At 42.7% G+C, this 17,670-nt stretch overlaps 1 protein-coding gene across 20 annotated transcripts in view; it reads right to left on the bottom strand.

The window, feature by feature from the left end:
- The window catches only part of KIAA1217 (KIAA1217 ortholog), a 493,175-nt gene that overhangs the window by 92,767 nt on the left and 382,738 nt on the right, over positions 1 to 17,670 (bottom strand). For 18 of the 20 annotated variants that reach the window (XR_012799300.1, XR_012799299.1, XM_075587581.1 and 15 more), the window contains one exon: positions 16,001 to 16,094. Coding sequence is in view for 17 of the 20 variants with exons in the window: in XM_075587581.1 (XP_075443696.1) it covers positions 16,001 to 16,094 (94 nt within the window). In the remaining 3 variants the exon portion in view is untranslated. Of the gene's footprint in view, positions 1 to 16,000; positions 16,095 to 16,611; positions 16,888 to 17,670 lie in introns of those variants that run through there. The other 2 variants (XM_075587583.1, XM_075587584.1) reach the window with 2 other exon arrangements.

The raw sequence follows: 17,670 nt of genomic DNA, 5'->3' as shown, positions 1-17,670 counted from the left end.
CACTGGCTCTGTGTGTGTGTGTGTGTGTGTGTGTGTGTCACTGGCTCTGTGTGTGTATGTGTCACTGGCTCTGTGTGTGTGTGGGTCAGTGGCTCTGTGTGGGTCAGTGGCTCTGTGTGTGTGGGTCAGTGGCTCTGTGTGTGTGTGTGTATGAGTGGCTCTGTGTGTGTGAGAGTGGCTCTGTGTGTGTGTGTGGGTCAGTGACTGTGTGTGTGTGTGTGGGGGGGGGGTCAGTGGCTCTGTGTATGTGTGGGTCAGTGGCTCTGTGTGTGTGTGGGTCAGTGGCTCTGTGTGTGGGTGTTTGGGTCAGTGGCTCTGTGTGTGGGTGTGTGGGTCAGTGACTCTGTGGGTCAGTGGCTCTGTGTGTGTGTGTGGGGGGGGGTCAGTGGCTCTGTATGTGTGGGTGTGTGGGTCAGTGGCCCCATGTGTGTGGGTCAGTGGCCCCATGTGTGTGGGTCAGTGGACCCGTGTGTGTGGGTCAGTGGCTCTGTGAGTGTGGGTCAGTGGCTCTGTGTGTGTGGGTCAGTGGCTCTGTGTGGGTGTGTGAGTCAGTGGCTCTGTGGGTCAGTGGGTGTGGGTCAATGGCTCTGTGTGTGGGTGTGTGGGTCAGTGACTCTGTGGGTCAGTGGCTCTGTGTGTGTGTGGGGGGGTCAGTGGCTCTGTGTGTGTGTGTGTGTGTGTGTCAGTGGCCCCATGTGTGTGGGTCAGTGGCCCCATGTGTGTGGGTCAGTGGCTCTGTGTGTGTGAGTCAGTGGCTCTGTGTGGGTGTGAGTCAGTGGCTCTCTGTGTGTAGGTCAGTGACTCTGTGGGTCAGTGGCTCTGTGTGGGTCAGTGGGTGTGTGGGTCAGTGGCTCTGTGTGTCTGTGTGGGTCAGTGGGTGTGTGGGTCAGTGGCTCTGTGTGGAGATAACATTTTTTTTAGATCTATTTATTATATATTTATTTATCTTGCCTTTGGCTGTATCCTCCCCCCAAATTCCGTTAACATGGCCGCGTGACGTCACGCGGCATCAAGTTAACATGACAACAGGACGCATTATGGCGCCGAGGCATCACGTGATGCCACATTGTCATGGCAACATGTCACCGCCTGACGTCAGTGTCTCGTTGTCATGGCAACGGGGTGCGTCATGTGATGTAAATTGTTTTGTAAATAATTTTTTAATGTGTCCCGGTTTTTCATTTTGAAAATCTGGTCACCCTAACCATATGTTTAATACAAAATTATGTAATGTAGGGAGAAAATGAATTTTATAACACAATATATAAGCTGGGCATTCTTCGTTTCAGTGTGTAGTCAGTGAAGTAAAGTTTACAGACAAGCATATGCTTACCTTATACAGTATCTATTACAGCAATCTCAGACTTGGGATAAACATACATTTAACCTGCATGTACATCTGCAGAAAAATGAAGCCTGCTGACTCTTGTGTTTATTTGCATGCTCTAAAACATAATCTCCCTCCTGCAGCTCAGAATGCCCATAAGATATCCAGGTGCCTTCCCATATAGTCAGCCTAAGCAAGAAGGTATTTTAACTGTCCCAGAAATCAGAGTAACTCCAGCCAGTGCTGAGGTCACAAGAACCGGTTTCTCTACCTCCCTCCCGCCCCCTCCTGCATGCTGCTTGGCAGAAGCCGGGAGCCCCAACAAGGAAACACGTGATGTTTATAAATACAACACGGCTTATGTTGTTGTAACCTCTCAATGACAAAGAGAGCGAATGGAAGAGCAGCGAGTACAGCCGCATGAAAGATCACATTTTCACGGTTCAAAAATTCAGCAGGAGTTGTGCACACACCACATGTGCTGCTTCCAAATCCCTGCTTTTCCTAGCCAGCTTCCAAACAAAGCACAGCATCAAATACACTGTGATTACATCTGAAGCAACAGTTTATGTTCTTTGGACATGAATGATTTGCAGTGGTCAGAAGAGATAACAGCATACCTATAATATTATATTTAATATGTTACGGTGTCTTTAAAAGCATGTGTACTGCTGGGACTAAATTAAGCTTGGAGTATGCAGACTACAATATAATAGCATTTAAAAAAAATTCAACTTCATAAGAAATAGTTATAATACGCATCATCACTATGGGAAAATGCCAGGTGATTTGTTCCACTCCCAAACTTCTAACATACAAGCGCACCCCCCCACCCGGCACCCACACACACACACACGCGCAGGTAAACACCACTGCTGCCAGTAAAGGTGTAACCTGTTGGGATTCAAGACATCATCACCCATTACTGCCTGGATTGTCCCAGATTTCACCCTCAAGGATGTGTTTCTTAGTAAAATAACAGCACTGTGCTATGCGGATATATTTCATGGGCGCATTCTTATACTGGCCGACATGTGCGCACATGTTTGGGAGGAACACATAGGAGATCTGCAGAAGTGGTTTACCACACGTAATGTGGCGCTGCCACATTCAACCTGACACTGCTCTGGTGTAAGAAGTGAAGAACTTTTTTTCTTTAGATGGCCTATCAGTTATGTCAGAGGTTATGGAAGCTCTTTGGCGAAAGAATTGAACTAAATGACTTTTGCTTATGAGAAGATAAGCAGATAAGTATTTAACTATATAATTTGTCAAGTGAGATGAAGCACTAGGTCTTTCTGTCTATTGTTCTACCAGTTATGTCAGGCCAGATTACAGTCCCATCTCTCAAAATTAAAATGTTAAATATTCCTCTGAACTGTCAGATAATCCATTTCCTTATGTAGCCCTGGTCCCCTCTGGTGCCCCCGGTCTCCTGCTTGCCCCAAGCCCCTCTTACCTCCGCTGCTACGGGGCGATGCGGGTGGTGATGGGCTGGCCGGCGGCTCCCTTTGCAGGGCACCGCCATGTTTGATAAATTTGCGCATGCGCGGAGGCTTGCGCATGCGCAGCAGAGTTGCGGTGCCCATTACAAGGAGTGTGGAATGGCTGGCATGGTGCTCAGTAGCGCAGGGATATCCCAAGTTGGCGCATGTGCAGTCAACAGCGGCGGCCATTAGAGACTCGCGCATGCGCAGTGCAGATCGCGCACGCGGCCCCAATAGTAAAGAGGTCCTGCGGGGACTACATTACCCAGAAGCCTCTGGGGACTGCCCTATGATCCCTATCACTGGCAGCCAGACTGCCAACAGGGCTTACAGATTCTCCTGCTGCAAGGAGATACATTTTGGCACACTGACGACTTGCAAGTCAGTAGGAGCTGGGACACAGACAGAGGAGGGTGTATATGTGCAGGGAGCAAGTGGCCCCTGCACTAGGCCAGAGGACCACCCCCCCCCCCCCCCAGCTAGGCCCCTACTCATCCTAGGTTGTGGCTGCTGTAGGGAAGACCCCTTCAGTTAGGGACACTGCCCCTTTAGTGGTGTGTAAGTTCAAGGACACAGCTGCAGTGCCGCGATACCCTGACAAGTGTGGTCTGGGACCAGACCTACCTCACTACAGATAAGAGACTATCTGTATGGTGAGATCCATCAGAGGGAGACCATCCTATTTGGAAGAGGACGCCATCGCTGAGGCTTCGGCGCTGGACACAGACAGATACTCTGGCTGTTATTCTGCTATACCCAGGTGCAGGAGCCCCGGGCAGGTATACACCAAGTGCCCCAACAATACACCACATCTAGTGGGCAACACTGTCTCACACTTGGGTGGGGTTGTGGGACACTTGGGTATAGGGTATGAGGTTACGGCCCAGTGAGGTCAGTGCTACAGGGTGACACTCAAGCTGTTGATGTTATATTGTGATATGTTATTCTATCTGCATATAGTAAACTGTTTATATATACTCTGGTGTATGTGGTTACTGTATGTGGGTCAGGGGTTATTCTATACTCTAGGATTCTGCACAGGTGGAGGTGCTGTTATATTGTGAGTATCGTTCCAGGATACACCCCAGGTTCCCATCAGCAGAGGCTCAGGCCTCCTGTGAGCCTGACAGGTAATGCCCCACACCTGGTAATGCACGTAGATTTACCCACATGACCCCTATCTGCGATTGGGGGGGGGGGGGTAAGTATGTTACACTTATAAAAAGCATTATGTCTGAACATAAGGGGAGGTGGCAGCCTCTCTTATCCTGCAAACTACTAAAATTGACCTGCTATTGGCAGATGTCCGGCTGCTATTTTGCGCACTATTTTTCAGAACTGAATTTGGTGTGGGACGTATTTTTCAGAAATACACATTGCAATTTCAGGTGTTTCCTTATTTTGCTACTCAGCGCAGACACTCATTTACCCCTCAGCTGCTAGAGGAAAAGGACCAAAAGCAGGTGCAAAATGTTATCCACACTACACCATTCCCATGGCGCCCCAGCAGAGCTCACACTAAAACATATAGGCATTATCAAAGTCTCCCAGCTGCAAAACCAGTACCCAGAACTGCACCAGATTTATCAAACAAAAACAATCAGACCCTTTTTTTTAGTAACAATTTATTTACCATACAGCTATGAGTTTTTGATACGTAGAACCTCCTTGTTTTCTTTAAACAGCAATTATCAAAAAAACTGAACACAATAGAATTATCATTTGATAAATCAACTGCAACTTATTTGCACCATGCATAGCCACCTAGAACTCTACACCATCTGCAGTTCAACCTGCCCTGAACAGAATGTCTTTCTTCTTTGCCTTGTCAAGTCTGCTACTTCTCCCCTGGGTATAGTCCAGTGTTTTTTTTTAACAGGGGTGCCTAGGAAGCCTTGGTTTAGCCGATCATCCTTGCAATTTTCATGTCATTTGAAAATTGTACCAAATACAGAACAATTTACAATGCATCTGATCTCAGACGCGCTATTAGAGAGGGTTGGGGTTCCTTACAATGTACCTGATCTCAGAGGCTCTATTAGAGAGGGTTGGGGTTCCTTACAATTTATCTGATCTAAGACGCGCTATTAGAGAGGAATGGGGTTTCACAATATAATTATAGGGTTCCTTAAATAGAAAAAGGTTAACACCAGACGATGACACATACTGTACATGAGATGGGCGGCTTCCACCCCCTAATTCAGGTTAGCTCCATCACCCTTAGCATAAGGTCAGCGAAAATTAGTGCAAACGTTTCAAGCGCCTACCACCACTGCTGATATGGAACAGTCCATTCCGTTTGAGTCCAGGAGAGAGGAGTGGGGATTACACTATAACGTGCTGCTAGTTTCTCTGTCCGGCAGAGAGTTATTGATGTAGGGAGTTTGGAGGGTAAGAGGGGAGGACATCAGTAGACCCCCCGCGCAGTGACAGCAGATGAGGAGGAGGGTGGAGCCAAAAACTCTACCACGTTGCCATTGCAGAACCTAAAGCTTATTAATCTTTCTTTCAAAATGTATTTAAATTAGGCAACTTTTAAAGAAAATATAAAAATACCCCCCTTCTCTTTAACGTGTCACAGCACTTTTTTCCTAGAAGGGATTGTCCTTTTAAATGGGAGGTTGCGAGGAGGAATCTGTACGTGTCACTAAGGAATGTGAATTCAAGACAGGACTCGTACCAAGAAGCGAACGAATGCAAGAATATAACTGCGCGGTATAATGCTATGTTTCTTATGTAACCGGAAAATGTATCTTTGGCAGAACAGAACGATGCTGGGAATTGCTGACCCTTATCCAGGGGTGGGCAACTCCAGTCCTCAAGGGCCACCAACAGGTCAGGTTCTTTGGAGATCCCTGCTTCAGCGCAGGTGGCTCAATCAGAGGCTCAGTCTTTGACTAAGCCACCTGTGCTGAAGCAGGGATATCCTAAAAACCTACCCTTTTGGGGGTCTTGAGGACTGGAAGGGTCTACTCCTGTCCGTATCCCTTCACAGGCCTGGATTTGGAAACAGAGTGGGTCAGATTTACTCTTAAAACAAAATCCCCTGCTTTGTCGCAATGCCCTCAATAATATTTATCAGGAGGTCTAAGCGTAATTATTGCAATGAGAAAGCAAACAGAACTAAAGCCACAGAATTTCACATCAATATACTGTATATAACCAACATTTATAATATAAAATAAAGGTTCATGTAAATATAGATTATAAGTATAACTTCTTCTGTATGTAAACCACAGAAAAATAAGGCCTTGAAAAAGTAAACTTTTTTTTTCTTGTTTTCCTAATAATTATCCTTCTTCTAAAATATACCTTCCAATGCCACACGCAATTATAATTTTTTTTTAATTATCATATTGTTTGCCATCAAAAACTTGGCTTTAATCATGCAAGCTACTGTACAGTATATTGCTGTGAAATCACAAAAGGGGTTTCTGAGGACAGTGAACGACTAAACATGCAAGTGTATTTCAATATAATTGCAGAATACAGTTTTCTAGTTAATTAAAAAATAAAAAACCCAAAAGAACAGAATTTAAGAAAGAGACGTCTTTGAGCTGTTTAAAACAGGACATTTTTTAGCAATTTTTAAAGAGGAAAACTCAACCATCTCCAAACAAAATGTGAGCCAAAGAAGCATGGAGTAAAAGGAACAAAATCACGACCTTAAAGCAGCAATCCCCCCAGAAACAGTTTAACTCCTATTTTTTTAATTTATTTTTTAGTATTTTGCCTCCTGAACGTGTCCTGCTCTTTAAAAAAACGTTTTTGTGTTTTAAAAATGTGGATCTAGTTAAAGCAGCAAGACTACATTCCACTTTTTATTTTTTCTGTATAGGTCAAGCATGTGACAATGTATAATTCTACATTCGCACCTAAGCTGGCAAACGTTTGGTGCACCTATAATGTAAGTCTGTTTAAAAAAAAAGTCAGACTGTGTGCCTAATGAAATGGCAGCCTTTCAGTTTCAAACCTTCAGTCAGTGTAACTCAGCAGCTACAATGTATCCTGATATTGCTACAGTTTGCAGCTCACACTGCTGTGAATATTACTGTACTCTCATTTTATCCCTGACAGGAAAGTGTTGCAAAGATCTTACACTGCTGGGGAAGTGTGCTAAAATCTGCTATAGATATCAAAGAATGCTCAATATATTAAAACTCATAAAAAATTGCACTGAGTTGAATAAAACATAATAATAAAAAATAAATAAGTAAAAAAAACAGTCACTATTAGCAAATACTACAGAACTATATATATATATATATATATAAGTCTATTAGGACCTATTGCATCCTCTGATGTGCAGTTTTTACTGCAATAGGTCCTAATAGACTTATATCTCACTTATATTAGATAGTTCTGGCTCTCATGTGGGCTATGGTAGAACATCCTCTTTATAGGTATGTACATTATATTGATATATTGAGTCTCACATATTATACACTGTATATTGGTTTGGGTCATTGTGATTTTCAATATCAATCGTAACCAGGCTATTGATACTGTTAACATTATGTTGGAGGTAATCTGTCTCCAACCTATGCAAGTGGCGGTCTATATTGTTTTTTTAATTATTTATTTTTAAGTTTCTAATCACGAGTATGCATTTCTGTATCCTTAAAGTTTAATCCCGCTGGTTTCCATAGTTCCATTCATATTATCAGGCATTACGATTGTCTCCACTGAAACAAGCACCGCTACAGCTGAGAGGGGTTTGGAATTAGTCAATTTATTCATGGACAGGGTATATAATACCGGACCTTTCCCCTCTCCTGACTTCCCTTTGAGAAAGTCACCCGTGGTGTGACGAAACGCGTCAGGGAGCGTCATTACGTCAGACGCATGACACTGACGTCATCACCGCGCGCTGGGACTCACTGACCCGCGCGATTGTTGCAGAGGCTTCCCAGCTTGGAACTACTCCACAGGACTCCCCCCATTGATGCAGAGAAGAAGTACTATCCTGGCTTTGGATTGGGACGTCACCCTGGGACTGCACAGACCATGAGGCTGCAGTTTTAAACCGGATGGTGGTGATTATATATCACAGAATGCTTTTTTATATTGTACCTTTGTAAGTGCAATTCTTATTCCCCTCCCTCCCTTCCCCTCATTAAATTTTACAATTTTACGCTATGGGTGTGCGCTCTCTCTTCCCCCTTTTCTTATATATATATATATATATATATATATATATATATATATATATATATATATATATTTATACACACACACACAAAATGTTCAGGTTTGGCTGCTTTCATTGATTGCTTCGGAGGATAGACTGCACTGGGCTCTAGGGAAGCATCACTTTTACCTCCCGTTCAGATCATATTTCACATTTTTATATCTCCTGAATGAAGCGTCATATTTTTAAAATAAAAACAGATTTGAAAAGGGCAAGAAGATGTTGTTTTTCTCTATAGGTATTCAGCGTGGGACGCTGCTTTAATGGCACGGGGAAAACAAACATTAACCATGTCGGAGCCATAAAGGTCTGTGTTCAAAAGTGAATGACATGTGACGTCTGGGCCCTGCAGTGACAAACGTAAAAGTGTAAGGCCAAATAATTCTGCTGGTTTAAACCCATAAATGAAGCCTAATAAGGTTAATAGTCTCGAAGCAGGATTGAAATGGAATCTGTGACTTGGCACATAACTCGCTGATGGACTCATAATGCAGAATAGACCGTTTATCACTGACAGCACGCGATTATTCCACACACCTGTTTGTCAGCGAAAACAAGTTTATTTTAAGGGTTTATTACACAGGAAAGATTGTAAATTACACGCACAAAAAATAGATAAATGGGATCACCACATTTTTAACTCGTCTGCCCTGAATTTCCACTCGTGCAGGACGAGGGGACAAGGGGACCATTTCAGTTCTGTGCATCTTATGGTTAAATGATAATGCAAATCACTAGTTTGAACCTGTCAAAAGGACCCAAAATATGCTGTGCTGAGCTTATCTGAAATACAAAACTTTTGTAGCATCAGGCCGCGTCCATAGCCTGCGAGTGACATCGCGCACAGCGCAAACAAAAGGCCGTACCCCAATGCGGCAGGCCATAAAGTACGCGATGCAGCGCGACGCCGCGGTCGATTTCCTGCGAGAATTTTTTTTTCATTTTACCGTGCGACTGCCAGGTCACGTGCGTGGTTCAGCCAATGAGGGTGAACCGCTCACGTTACGTTACGGCCACGCCTCCCTGTTGCTCACGTCATAGTGATCCTACAGGCCACGTATCGCTTCGCATACAGGCGCGCTCTACGCCGTGCGCCCCATCGCGCACGCGCCTACTATATCCGAGGCCTAAGAAGGTCCAAACGTTCAGGAAAAGTACTACAGTTCCTCTTTAAAAGCAAGGTACTCCAAATAAAAAAACTGGCACTACTACATTAGTGGAACCATACTAAATCAAAAATAAACTTGAAATATCCATATCTTTCTTTTCAGAAGTCAGCCATCTTTAGTTTGTGATGTCCCTTATCACATGAGATGACTGCAGTAGATTCATTATTAATCGCTCTGTATCCCTGGAGTCAAGAGTAAGGCTAAGGCCCCGCTCCCTCCTCCCACAAATGACACACACACACACACACACACACACACACTACCTTGTGTAGGAAGCTGTCTGACAGCTCCCGCTCCCGCCCCCGCCGCTGATAGGCTCATCAGCGCACCACGTGATGCGTAACCGCTCGGGATCACAATTTTCTTGCATCCCCTGGCGCCTAACGCGTCACAGCGCGTAGTGAGCCGCGCAGCGAGGGGGGACTGGGACCTGCTCAGAAGGATTCCCCTGCTGGTGGGGAACGCTCACGCGGCCGCTCGCGCCGCCGGGCGCAGCGGGTCCCAGCCCTAACACAGTTCAGCCTCCAGTTTAAATATTGTACAAGGAACAGAAAACGGAGCAGCATGGATTGGCTGCTCTAAGCATACAGTATTGTGCTAAAGTTTAAAAATGGTGTCTCGCTTTTAATACACGTACCCCAATCAGAATCTACAGCAATTATTAAAAACAAATGTTCTGTGCATTTCCCGAGAGATAACTACAAAAAAAGTCACAGCAAATGTATGTTATATCGAAGTGCTATCAATATTATTTAAATATTTACATAGTTAGGGCAGTTATTTTGGCCTTCTTAATATATTTGTCTCTATTGTTGTTATCGTTTGTTTAGAAGGCGTTGGCATATTCCACAGTGCATTACAAAGGAGAAGTTAGATAATGCCTAACAAATAATGTGAATACACACTAGTAATTTGTTACCTGCAGATAGAAGCAGTAAGCACATCCCCCTGGAAGAGCTCACAATGCACGTTGTGCTGATGCTGGATTGTGACAGGTAACCCATCTAGGAATAGTTAGACAAACAGCACCAAATGAATCAAGGCAAGATATTCCTGCACCCCTACACGGAAAAAGCCCATGGAAAATCTCACACTCTTCCCTGGTGACAAACTAGGGGGAAATATCTTGATATATTACACCCTTTGATAGTAAATAGCAGGTGAGCAGTTTATGTAATTGTGGTTGTTGTTTAACAAAGGACAGCTGGAAATGCAACAAGAATCAATGTCGTAAAACACTTGGAAAGCGAAACGCTTGCATTTCAGATCCCTTGTATACTGGACATTGAAACGGGTTTGAGGACATTGGAAAATGCATGTGGCATGCAGTGAAAATTATAGCTTACAAAAAAAACCCCTGTATTATTTTGGAAGGTGTTTCATCTTCCTTATACACACTGGTTTCCATGATATTCTTTCTAAATCTGGTGTGTAAAAGTAGGTGGGGTATCTGTCAATGGTATTAACCAGACCCCTTTCTCAACTAACAAAATAATCCCTTTCAAATGAGAAAATGTACTTGATGCATCATTTAATGGTGAGCTGCTCTACCCACAACTTTACAGTAGAAAAATATATGTTATATTGTTAAATGGTTTAAAAATTCTGCATGAATGCAATCTGCTAATCAATGAAGCGAATAACTTAGTGACGTATCAGAGTCTAATTCTATGTGAGCAAAACACACAAGGTAATACCTAAACGCAATGCAAAAATAAACTAAGCAAGGTAAGGAGTATACTTTATGTAATATACTATCGATTTGTACTAGCCAGATAAAGTAGTGATCACACATCCATACGGTTAGCCGCATATGAGGACACATTGATATGATATATCTCGGCCTCATGGCGTAACTACCAGTTTGTACAGCAGCAGCAGCAGGAAGGAGGAGAAGCCGTGACCAGCAGAGCTGAGAGCAGCAAGTGGGTCATTTGTCAGGAACCAGGGAGGGTGCTGACACAGGCTCAACAGGTGCAAATGACATCACTTTATTTGTTTTGTATTACTACCGTACACTGTGGCACTTATATTAACAAATGTAGAGCTAGAAAAGATACACCAGCTTTCCAGTGCTGGAGAAGAGTGGAGCTCTATTCCGATGAATGGGAATACAATCTTCTTCAGGGATTACAGCTTCACGGTGTATTGGGGCAGCGATCACGTGGGTGTAACTGCCCTTAGAACAGAAAAGTGGAGGGGGCTCCCGGTTGTCTCCCCTTACAATATGAGAATAGCCTTATGTGTCCTGCACGTCATACGAGCCCCTGGCATTGCCCGCCCTCCTGGCATCAAACGGGCAGCCTAGGTGTTAATATGTTCTTGACCTATCTAAAGACCAACAGACCCCAATATTTAAAACCCAAGTGAAAGCAAAACTATACGCCAGACAAGCCATTGTTTGCAAAGCGAGACTGACATCATTACTACTAGATCACAATGAACTTGTGCAAACATCATACCCAGAAAGTCCTCACATAAGGTCCTGCGCATATACAAAATCCCACGCAGATACTACTGTATATTTTAGAAAGCTGTTTTTCTTTTTTCTGTTTGCTATGCATTTGGACAACTCTTGAGATATCGTGACCACATTTTGAATGATGGTTCCTGAGATCAAGGGGCAGGTTTTTGGCTATGTTTGGGTACAATTCAAAGATGACATCACATATGACATGATCCCATCACACAGCACTCAAGCTACCACTTAATGTTGGTCACTCTGAAAATCCAATTTGCAACATTAGCAAAAATACAGGAGCAGCCAAAGTTCTTCAAAAGATCGAGATTATTGTTTGGGACGAGAGTATAATGTCCCACAAACCAGCATCAAGGCTCTCGATCAAACACTTCAGGACCTCAGAGGCAATGAAACTATTATGGGTGGAGTTATTGTTTGAGCAGGGGAATTTTTGCCAAACTCTCCCTATTGTACCAAAGGGAACTATGGCTGATGAGCTAAAAGCATGCTTAGAAAAATGTATATCTCTAGCTGAATGTTACCAAATTAAAGCTTACAACAAACATGCAAGTTCATTTACAAGAATGATGATTCTGCTGGCAGATTCGCGAGACAGCTACTTGATCTTGGCGAAAGGAAACTTTCAGTTGATCAACTCACTGGACTCAGTTTTCCAGAAATCTTTTGCAACATGGTAGATGAGATAGATGTATTAAAAAGACAGTCTTTCCAAACATACAAATGAATAAAAATAAATAAAAAAAGGCCTAGCAAACATGCAATTCTTGCTCCATAAAACAATTGTGTCAATGAAATCAACATACAAATACAACAAAAACAGGCTGGGGAAGCTAGAACATACAAGTCCATTGACACAGTCATGGATATAAAGGAAGCAGCTCAATAACCCACGGAGTTTCTTAACTCGATCAAACCATATGGGATGCTGCCACATAACTTGATCCTTACAATTGGCTCACCTATCATGCTTCTGTGAAATTTAGATGCTCCAAGACTATATAGTGGAACTCAACTAATAGTGACAAATCTTTTGCGTAATGTCATCGAACCACTCTTTTACCAGGTTGCGCTAAGGGAGAAGACCTATTCAAACCAAGAATCCCACACATCCCTACTGGCATTCCTTTAGCATTCAAACGACTTCAGATTCCAGTGCAGCTTACCTTTGCACTGTCAATGAATAAATCTCAAGGACAGTCACTTAAAGTAGCTGGACTGAATTCAGAAAACCCATGTTATGAAAATGGTCAACGCTTTTGGATGCTTCAGAGTGTGAACTGGAAAACAATTACATGTTTTTGCGCCTGATGGAAAAACCAAACATATTGTTCAGACAGCAGCATTAGAATAAAAATGCATACATTTTTTTGTTCAATAAGAAACAAACATTTTTTAATTATCCATTTATAGATCTCAGTATTTTTGGTTTTCTTAAAATTACCAGGCAATGCCAGGTACTGTCAGCTAGTCTATTATTTATTTTAGAAAGTTGTTGGTCTGTTTGCTAGGCATTTGGCCAACTTTTAAGATATCATAACCAAATTTTGCATGATTGTTCCTGAGATCCAGGAGCAGGTCTGTTGAGATACTATTGGACACCATTTTGAATCAAGATGGCAGACTGAACCTTTCACAACTGCACTGATTTTAACCTAATTCAGTAGGATTGTATTGTGTGCGTATATGTATATATTTAATGACGTGACGTCACAACCAGGAAGCACTTCAGAGTGCTTCGGTGTTCTGTTCGCTCAGCACCTCAATTACCCCCTACGGAGAGACTGAGCAGAAGGCACGCCACTAACGGACTTCAGATAGCACTGAGATACATCCCTGCATTGCCGTGGACTCAAACTGGTCGTTAGAGAACTTCTCTAGACCTATTGTCTGTGCTATTGTCAGTACTCTCTTTTGGCTTGCACCTTATACCCATTGATTCTAATGTATATCTGTTAGGGACAGTGTTGTGTTATCTATTTGGGATTTTTGAGCTCACCTTTTTACCTAGTTAGATTCTCATTGAACGTGATTCAGGAACCCAACATCCCCCATAACTCTACCTGAGGTGCTGGACTCCTTTATTTTACCATCTCCATTTGGACTGACATTATTTTCATCTGGTTTTTCACCATTTCATAGGGAGTTTTTAACAGGGTTAAAGGGAAGTACCATCGGATATCTTTTTTGCTCCTTGAGAAAAGGCCTGAAGAAGGGGTTTCACCCCGAAACGTTGCCCCCCTTCCCTGTACCAGCACATTTGTTTGCACCCTCTACCCGTGACCCGCTCCCCTCCCATCTCACTGAGATTTCCCTTCCTTTCCCACCTTACCCTTCCCTTGTTTTCTCCCGCTCCTTCCTTGTCACATATAGCGCACATTGTGTGTTACCTACGCCACTTTGGGGTTTGTGTTCTTTTCCTTATTAAATTAGTTCGGCTTATTCCTTTATCAATCGCGTCATTTATGAGTGCTGGGAACATTGTTTTGTGTTTAATGTATATATTTCATGGTCTTGAAACTATGGTTCTGACAGATAGACACACGGGCTCTTTCATTACTATACTTATATACATGTACACATACACAGACAGGTACACACACACACACACACACACACACACACACACACACACACACACACACACACACACACACACACACACACACACACACAGACAGGTACACATACACACACACAGACAGACAGATGCATGTACATATTATATTCAATTGGAAAAAAAAACTGTTCAAGTGTAGTTACGATTTCTAAGCAAACCCTTGAAAAGTCTGGAAATTAAATCAAATGACTTCAGTTTTCAGTGCAGCTTGCCTTTGCAATGTCAATTAATAAATCTCAAGCACAGTCACTTAAAGTAGCTGGACTGAATTCAGAAAACCCATGTTATGCAAATGGTCGGAGTGGGAACTGGAAAAAAAATGTGTATGTTTTTGCACCTGATAGAAAAACCAAATATATAGTTAACCCAAAAGTATTAGAATAAAAATACATAAACACATTTTCATTAAGAAATTAAAAAAATAAATTATCCACTTATAAATCTCAGTATTTTTTTGGTTTCTTTGAATTCCCGAGTAACGCCGGGTATTTTCAGCCAGTGTATCAATATGTTCAACAACCGTAGCATGAAAAAGACAAAACTTGAAACAAATTAGCAACAAAGAAAACCCCACCTTTGAAATAAAACATACTGACAGTGTATAAGTAACAGTATACAATGAGTCCAAAAATGTATTAGTCATGTAATCTCCTAGCAATAGATGCTACAAAGGAGGCCAAAGCAATAAACGCTGTTCTGATGTATTGGCGTGTGCCTCTGATGCTGTGTGATTATATCATTTTCCACCTGTCTGAGTGCACAGCCGCCTTTGTACTGTTTGATGTGTGATGGTGAATGTGTCAATTTTATTTTTAATTTTGTTAGAGCTTTTTCCTCGAGATCCTAGGCTGACTGGGATAACTACAAATATTTTCCGATGGATTAAGCGCAGCACAAAATGTGTAAAAACAATACTCGGGGGTCTGGTCTGCTTTCAGGATATCCCTGCTTCAGCACCGGTGGCTCAATCTGTGGCTCAGTCGAAAACTGAAGCAGGTACATCCCGAAAACCTGACCTGTTGGTTGCCCTGGAGTTGCCCACCCCTGCTTCACACCAAGCATCTCCTCCCGTAACTCTTCCTACAGATCCAATGTATCAAATCACTGGATCTTTTGCTTATGCAAGCGGTGCTAAAAATGGACCCAAGCACCTTGATATATTGCGGGTCATGTGTCAAAGCGTCCCAGCTGCAAATGTGGGGCCAAACAAACCCGCACCAAATGTATCAAAGGAAAATGTCCCGCGGGAGCAAATGGATATTGTATGCTTTCATAAATAAAGTGGACATTTTTGGCCCCTTTTTTGCAGCCAGTAGACTTTCGTGCATTAACCCATTGTAAAGAGATACACATTTGACATGACAAATTTTAAGCCCCTCAAAGCCAGAGAGGTCTTCAACGCATTGCAAAACCAGGTTTGTTTTCTCAATCTATTTTCATTTTGTGTATACATTTTGCTCAAAATACCAAAAAAAAAAAAAAAAATAAACACTTTAAATAGAAAAACTATTTCTAGAATAGAATAAAATAACAGCCATAGGAAATCCTTTGGTGCCGAATGGTTCAATGTGTCACAGTAATGTTACAAAAGAATAGAGGGAATGGAATATATGAAACAGCAAAACTTTATAAGTATTTCCCCTGAAACCCCTTCAGTGCTGTAACCCCTGGAGTGCATTGTGCTGCAGGAGTGAAGTGCAAGCTGTAAGTGGCTCTGTGGAACTTACCCTTACGTCTCCATTAACGGTCCTGGGAGTGTGGTTAAACGCTTGAGCGGGATCCTTATTGTAAACTTTGAGGAAGGCTCTGTCCTGGATGTTCCTGGAATCAAAAACATCAATAACTGTAGCAGTTGAAAGGAGGTTCACTTTAGCCATTTCGTTCAGGCTGCCCTAAGGAGTCACGTCATTTTCCAGTTCAGCACGGTTGCAGCTGACCAGGGAAATACAATGAGCTGCAGTAACAATCGCTGAATATAACAGAAGCAGAAAAAAATGTACTTGTACAGTTCTGCGTTTCCGTGAGGACCTTCTATTCTGTCCAAACAAATCCACACCCTGTAAAATCAGGTGGCGCATAGTTTAAGAGACGTGGAATTTGCATAAGAGCAAACTATTGAACGCAAAAACATTAACCATTAACACACTCCGGATTGGTTAATATATAAAGGTGTCGCTGCCAAATGTAAGCAAACACAGGAGAAACGCATTACTGCTTATCTGAGAAATGCCCATTGGTAGGAAAAGACAAGCTTTCTTTTGTTCGTCCAACTGTGGAAAATAGTACATTAGAAAATCACACGGGTAACATTACGGAGACTTACACAAAGCCAACTTACACAGTTCTTTTTCCATGATCTCTAAGTCCTGCCTGCATTTCAGCTCTCACACATCCTGCAGTTTAGCTGCAAACCTACCTTCGCCTCGTACAATGCTGCTGGAAGGACTTTCTAGTGTGAAATTCAACCAGCGCTAAGAACAAACAAGAAAAAAAAAAAAGAGTCTAGGTTTGCTTCAAGACTGGCATTCCTCCCCAGATCCGAGCTACTGTAGTGCATTCAGGAGGGTGTCCAAATGAGGACTGAATTCCTTTGCTCCAGGTGCAGCAACAGGGCTTTGTGGGCTGAGCTTAGCCAGGGAGATTATGTTCAGGAGAAGAAGAAAAAAAAAAAAAAAAAAGAAAGAAAGAATTTTTGGGGCTGGCCTTATTTTGGTCCCTTTTTAAAGCAGCATTGCACGTTTCGGTGGAGAAATATAGCTCTTTATATCCTTCCAGCTTCACATCACTGCGTCTTCTAATGCAGAAGTTAACTCATTCACTGGTCTCTCTATTGTGTTTTTGACCCTCTAGTATTAATAGGAAAAGAAATAGTGTATAGTCGAGTTTACACCGCTATATAATACCTTCTGTACAATGTAATATGTTGCTATATAGTTTAAAGGTATATATTCGCCTACTTGTTTGTTTTTAAAGTGGGAAGCAGGTGGTCTCTGGAGCTGAACCGTGTTAATTTCAGCTCCTGGGACCCCTTGGTTCCCGCGATACGTACCTCTGTGGGTGCCTTATGTACCACCCCCTATTGGGGAAACAAAATGGAGGGTGTAATCTCCTGCGCATGCTGGCCAATAGGAGACTGCAACGTAATCCATCGCGTTTTTCTATTGGCCAGCATCCGGTAGGAGATTTAAGAACCAGGAAGTAACCGGCAGCATCTACAGGGGTAAGTCGGGAACCAGGGGTTTAAAGTTAACGAGGTTCAGCTCGGGAGACCCTTTGCTTCATAACCATTTAAAAAAATGATTTTGTATTGTAGTCCTTGTATTGAATGCTCCTTTAAAGTGGAAATCCAAGCTCTCGTTTTTCCAAAAAAATTCACACTGGTTTGAAGCAGGGGGTC

Source organism: Ascaphus truei, chromosome 2 (genome assembly GCF_040206685.1).
Source record: "Ascaphus truei isolate aAscTru1 chromosome 2, aAscTru1.hap1, whole genome shotgun sequence".
Classification (NCBI taxonomy): domain Eukaryota; kingdom Metazoa; phylum Chordata; class Amphibia; order Anura; family Ascaphidae; genus Ascaphus; species Ascaphus truei.
The sequence above is the reverse complement of the archived record's forward strand: the minus strand, read 5'-3'. Positions and strand labels throughout refer to the sequence as shown.